This window comes from Papaver somniferum, chromosome 11, assembly GCF_003573695.1.
Source record: "Papaver somniferum cultivar HN1 chromosome 11, ASM357369v1, whole genome shotgun sequence".
Classification (NCBI taxonomy): Eukaryota; Viridiplantae; Streptophyta; class Magnoliopsida; order Ranunculales; family Papaveraceae; genus Papaver; species Papaver somniferum.
In genome coordinates, this window is record NC_039368.1 from 14276655 (window position 1) to 14283376 (window position 6722).

The following is a 6722-nucleotide window of genomic DNA, read 5'->3' on the forward strand; positions in this document are numbered from 1 at the left end:
AGGCTTATAATAGTCATCACAATTAAAACAAAGGCCCTTGTCTCTCTTTTCTTTTTGTTCTTCCCAGGTTAATCTTAGTTCCAGGAGCAATAATACTCATCCGACATCCATGCATATCCTATCCTACACTCATAAAAAAATAAAATTCAATATTCAATGTGTGATAAAATGGAGACATCAATCTTTTGAAATGGAGCCATCAATAATCTAAGTGTAACAAAAGTAAATGCAGTGAGAGAGATGACCTTGACATACTATAACGTTGCATTTGATAGATCTCACAATCGCTCTTCTTCTTTGTGTCTTAATGGAAGGCCATGGCATGTACTAATTATTTCAATTCTTTCGAAAGTGAACATGAGACTAAACGCAAGGTCTCGTAGGTTTTTTGTCCTGGATAATGCCACGAATGTCAAACCGAGACTCTTTCTCGGTCCTATATCCACCATAGCCTGGTCAAGATTCAATCCTTGACTTTTGTGGACCGTGATTGCCCGACACAAAATAAGCGGTAATTGAATTCGTTGACATGAGACTCCTGTTGTTGATATCCAATCTGTTGTTTGCGGTGTTATTGGAATCACATTTGATCCCGGATATAATTTTGGACCCGTATACTTATCGAAGTCTACCATAACAACAATAAGCATACTTGTAGGAGACTTCTCTCCATTTTTATACACAATATCCACCACCACTCCCCTGGATCCATTAACCAAACCGTATTTTGTTGACAGGTTCTTTCTCAACATCACCCTTGATCCCTTTGACAATAACAAAATTTCTTGTAAGCCTTTAACTTCATCAGACTTTGTTTTGCAATTATTCCTCGATATTATTCTTGCAACGGGGTTCCCAAGCTCCTTAAGGCGTTCATGGTTGTATCTGGATGCATCATACTTTGTAGGAAATAGATGAAGAGCATGCTTGAACTTGTTTTTTTCCTCTATTGTCAACAATGAGTAATCTCTAGTGCTAAACAATTCCCAATATGTAAGAGTATACTTTCCATCACTGATTCGTAGTAATGCATCTCTAAAAGATAACTCTTCATTTCCGGACTGTCGGAATTCTTCTTCAAGCCGGACACAACGATCAAACAAAGAATAAGATATGGAACCATAGAGTTGGAGTGTACTTTTCCCACCTTGAACATACAATGGAGTGTCAAAAACAGGTGGTAATTGTCTCATATCACCCACAAGCACAACATATACATTTCCAAAAGGCTCATTGTTTGCAAAAATATCTCTACATCGAAGATCAATATTTGCAAACATCTTTCTGCCAATCATATTGTATTCGTCGATCACAATAAGTTTGGTATCTTTAAAATCCTTTTGCATGTGCCCACATTGAACATGGTCCAAACTTTTGTACGATTGATATTTTTCCATCGATAAAGCAAGTTCATGGTGGATAGTTGCACCACCGATGTTAAAAGCAGCTACACCAGTTGGTCCCATGATCCTAACAACTTTAATTTTCTGAAACAATGCTATTGTTGAATGGACAATAACATTGATAGGAGTGGACTTACCTATGTCTGCCCCTCCACTCATAATCAAAAGTATGGTAGAACCTTTCCTTATTGACTGTAAAACCATATCATGTTTTGCTTTTTGTTGTGGAGACAAAGAACTAAGAGGAACATCTAGACGGGTAAGTACATGTTCTTCACTTTCCTCTTGCTCTGCTTGTCCTAATATGTGTACAAACGTTCTGCCATCTTCTATGGATGGGTAATTACTCCAAGCTTCAGACCAATTCTGTATCAGATCACAAGTCCGTGCTCCAAGTTCAATGTCATACACCGGTGCAACATTGGGAGCCATTGCTGATAACATCATCTAATCCTCAAGTGGTTCCTCTTCTGGATCACTTTGATCTTTAAAGTCATCGTCAATCGTGCCAATATGGATAGGTTGATTTTCAATACCACAAGAAATATCGGCAAACATATCATACCACAAATTGAAACCTCGCTTCGCTTCTACGATATTTCTGTAACAAATATTTAACAACACTTGTTGTCGGAAAAATGATTCCCATTTTTCAGTATTTGGCATGATATTACCTCCCAATTCAGGTAAAACCCTAATTACAGCCTCAACCTTGAATATGCACCATCTTTTACTAGCGTAGTAGTGTTTTTTTCCATTTCAATAAGTGGGATGTCTTGGAAGGTTTTCGGTCTTTCCAAATATCTTCCAAAGAAGCTGGGATCTGTTTCTCGTCGTTCTTCGTCATCATCATTTCGTCTCCGACGCAATTGTGAGTTGAATAATCTATTCTCACTCAAGTTCAGAAGGACAAATCTCCTTGATGAATCAATCAAGTGATAACTCATTAATAAATGACAAACCTCTTGTGCAGATATGTCTCTTTCCGATGCATTTTTGATCAACAATCGTTTTATGGCTGCAGTTGAATCATGTTAGAGCATTGCTCGGTTCAATCCACCAAGCGTTGGTATGTCAAGTTTGGTTGTCATATTATAGTGAATCAAAACTCATGTTAAGATTCGCTTGATTATGTACAAGAGTCAACTTCGTATATGTTAGCTTGAAAGTATTAGGATATGGGACATTACAAGTATTGCGAAGTCTTGAAGATGTGAAGAAGCAAGGAGCTACAATGACAACAATCATCCTTCCACTTGAGGTTAGTGATATTTCACTTGAACTGTTTCATTCCCTAACGTATCTTTCAAGTCGTGCATACTGAAAACATAACTGCGAAGCATATTTGAACTCTAGATAGACAGAATATTAAGGAATACAATACGAGATTTATTGCTTAACCATTAAACTTTGTAGATAAGACATCACCATAATCATTTGAATGCTATTGTGATTATGTATGGGTATGAGGTGAGGATTTCATCCTAGGGAAGAATGTTTACATGTGTTCTAAGGAAGTAAGTTCATAAACTTATTTGTGAACCGAAAAAGAAATTTCCAGGTGTTATTGGTTTTGTTATTCATTGCATGTCCTATAAACAACCAATATGTGTGATTGAGTATAACCGCTCACAACTTGTTTGTTCTTGGTAGAACTATTCACAAAGGCTTGCCTTATGTATTGGTATAAATTTTATTTGTAAAACCGATCTTAAGTAATCACCTGAGATGGTATGATCGGATTTGTGTGTCTGACCAATTATGGGAAAGGGGAACCGATCCTAGTAAGAGGTGCAGTACATCACAAGAGGAACCGATCCTTGTATGGGGTGCAACAAGGTTTTTAGCATAAAGGGGAACCGATCCTATGGACATGTGCTACACGTTTTTAGGCAAAGGGGAACCGATCCTATGGACATGTGCAACACATATAAGTTAGATACCATATATATGTGGGGAACCGATCCTAGTACCTAGTCAACCGAATTTGGGAAAGCTAGTGTGACTATGCACAATACTCACATGGAGGTAGAACCTAATTTTTTTTTGGTAGAACCGTTAAACCCATGATTGTGATTGAATGTTGGTTTGATCAATCACGTAGTTCTTGAAAGTCAGATGAACCAATTCTAAATTTTTTTGGAAGTGTGGAAAATCGGTTTCAAGATTGTAAGTGTGAAAGAGAACTTACAAAGTAAGGATGTCGACATACTTTGAACACGTGATGTGAATGTTTATTTCTTAAATTGTTCAAAGATATTCCTTAACGCCTAAAAAGGGAAGAGAATCCCAGGATCGAAGTTAAGAATCTTTTAATTAAGGTTATTAATTTCATTTTGTAAGGAAATTCCAGAATTAGTAATGTGCATTTACTAGTTAGATTTTCCGAGAGATTTTGATCATTATTTTTGGACAGAGCATTTCCAGGAATTATGAAAACCGAATCTGTGCTTTAATGAATATCTTGAGAATATTTTCGGTTTTGGAAATTCCTTTGTGTCCAAACTTGCTTGCCTGTAAATACTTGAAGTTTTCATTTCTAGCAAACTAATCCTTCGTAACAACAAACTTCCTCTTTTGTTGTTGTTACTGGTGTAGCCGCCTATTCGTAGAGGAGAGTAACCTAATTAAGCGAAATCTCTTACGGCCGCTCAGTTTAAAGTCATCTTTAGGATTGAGAAGCTCTAGCGTGTACCGTCTGTCGAAAACTAGATAATTGCGGTTTATCTTTTGTTTTCAATTGATTTGATTGACTATCGGTGGTTGAAATCTGATTGCACCTAGTTTGTTTATTCTTGAGAATCTTCTCTTCTGATGTAAGGTTCACTCAAACTAGTTCAGAGTTTCGACAGGGATCTTTAGACTGTTGTGAGTTCTAAAGACGATCTTCTGATAATCCATTGTTAACAGACTCCGTTCTGTGCGTGACTGATCACAAGAGGTTCAAGTGATTGTGTGCAGGTTTTTATTGAAGACTTAAGAAGATTTGAAGACAAAGAAGATATTGAAGATCTGACTTGGGTTTTATAATCTTTGGTGTGCACAATACTTGTTTTGGGAAAAGAGGATCCAATTAATAATCGATTTATCCTTGTGGTAAATTGGATTGATTAATTGAGTTGATCGACATCAACACAATTCTTTGGATTAAAATTGTTGTTGGTTTAATCTTAAACGATTACTTCGGTAATTGAACATAAGATAGATCTAAGGACCTGACGAAGGAGTTTATGTTAAGATAAACGGAAGAGCCTTTGTCCGACTCATATCACTTGGTTGAATAGAGTTGATACCAAACAGATTTGTTGTTCCTTTACTGTTTGGAATACGAACCAAAGGAATTGTTCCAAGTACGTGACTTATTTATAAGTTGGAGGCGTGGGAATACAGACGGAACTAGGTGAACTATAGGTTTAGTTGCTTGGTCTCAACTATATGAAGTTAGGTGTAATTTTGTGCAGCGTCTTAATCCTGAGAGTATTCAATTCTGGACAAGGTCCCGGAGTTTTTCTGCATTTGGGGTTTCCTCGTTAAGAAAATCTTGTCGTATCATTTACTTTATATTTCCGCATTATAATTGTTTTATTATGATTAAAGTTAATCGCACAAACGTTAATTCCTATTTACTTGATAAAAAATCCTATTTTGTTTGGTTAAGTCTGAACCTTTGTATTAAGTAAACATACTTCGTTTTTATATTGTCTCGATGTCGTATCCATAGATGATCACACTAAGTTTGAACCGATTAATTGTATTGTCTCGACTCAGTCCATAGACAATCATTTTCGGAGAAATTTCGGAGAAAGGACTTATTGGTAGGAAAAGTTTTAGCTTGAGGTATATTTGGGTACCCTCGCCTTTTCAAATCACGACATGGTCACCTTTCATCATTTATAATTCCATCCATAATCTCAGTGAAATTTTTTGATGCAGATTCAGACTTTGTATCATATTTACCAATGTAATGAACAACAGACTCAGTAATCACACCTGACCAATCTATGTTCGCCCGCAAGTTTGCAAAACGGATCGATTATGAGAATTTACCAATGGATCATTTATTCTTCCCATAAACCGATACATATTACTGTTGGGTGGCTCCTTTACAATTTTAGATTCAAATAGAATCTCCATTGGAAATTTAAACCGGCACACTTGTTGCCCATTTGTCTTGATTTTCCTCAAACAATAGTTTCCACATCTAGAATGCCTCATAACACAATTGACAAGAGATGCATAGTCATCGTCATCATCTTCTAAATTGGATTCTAAATAGATTTTCTTCGCACAAGAATGATTTTGCATGTCTGTGAAGAATGATGGGTTTGGATTTAAGGTGCAGATTATGTTGTCAAAGTATTGACAGATTAAACGATGTACCTGCTCATCTGTTGTAATATTTGAAACATTTGGTTTATCCTTCATTCACAAAAATCCATGGACATGACCGCTTCCTCGGTTTTGCCACTCAAATCTATACCAATGATCAACCACATCAAACTCTTTTTTCAGATACTCTTTGAAAAATATATGCACCCTTTTCTGAAAAAACCACGAGGCAATCATTGGATTCTCATTTAGGAGCCTTTCCTTTTCTCGCCTCTTTTCTGTTGGATCTAGAGTTTCCAATATGTTGTTAGGGTCAACAAGTGCATATAGTTCAGGTATTAAGGAGAAAGGGTGTTTCACAAGGTATTCAAAAGGACAATCGTCCTAATGGTATGAAGGAGAAAGATGCTCCTGCGAAAACCAACTCTAAATGGGTTCTGAAGTCCTCCTTAGCCAAGAAGGGACCAAAAGTTAGTCACAAGAATGACTCTCATCTGTTAATTGTTGGTGACAATAATTACAAGAGTCTTCTTGAAAGGATAAAGGAAGACATTATGTCTGAAATATCTTGTACTAGTAAAGGTTGTGATAATGACACTCTACATCATAAGTCAAATAAGAAAAACAAGAGATGGAACAAGAGAAAACAAACCAAGCAAGAGGTCAAGAATGAGGATTCCGTCTTAGTCACTCGTGACGAACAAGACAAGGATCAACTCAACACACCTTAATTGTGTTAGAATGTGCATACTCACCTTGGTGCTCAATTTTGAAAGGTTATGAAGCACATGAAACTGAGCACATGATCTCTCGATTATTATATGACTAATTAACATCTTTAGGAGATTTCTTTTCTTCCATACTCATACTTTCTCTATATATATTTGGGTTTTGAAAGAAACGGTAATTTTGAGTTATAATGTTGATATCTACTGATCATATATGTGTAGCTCTTGTTTTTACGGTTAAAACGAGCCAAAAATCACTGAA

The 6722-nt window shown here is 36.4% G+C and overlaps 1 protein-coding gene across 1 annotated transcript; it reads right to left on the reverse strand.

Annotated features, from left to right (window-relative positions):
* Positions 1-278: 278 nt before the first annotated feature.
* LOC113324156 (ATP-dependent DNA helicase pfh1-like) lies at positions 279-1835 on the reverse strand. The gene has a single exon (XM_026572484.1). The coding sequence runs from the start codon at positions 1833-1835 to the stop codon at positions 279-281; it is 1557 nt and encodes a 518-aa protein (XP_026428269.1).
* Between the last annotated feature and the right edge of the window lie 4887 nt (positions 1836-6722).

What these genes read in the sequence shown, in the direction of transcription:
- LOC113324156 (XM_026572484.1), bottom strand. Translation starts at nt 1,835, where the DNA reads ATGGCTCCCAATGTTGCACCGGTGTATGACATTGAACTTGGAGCACGG.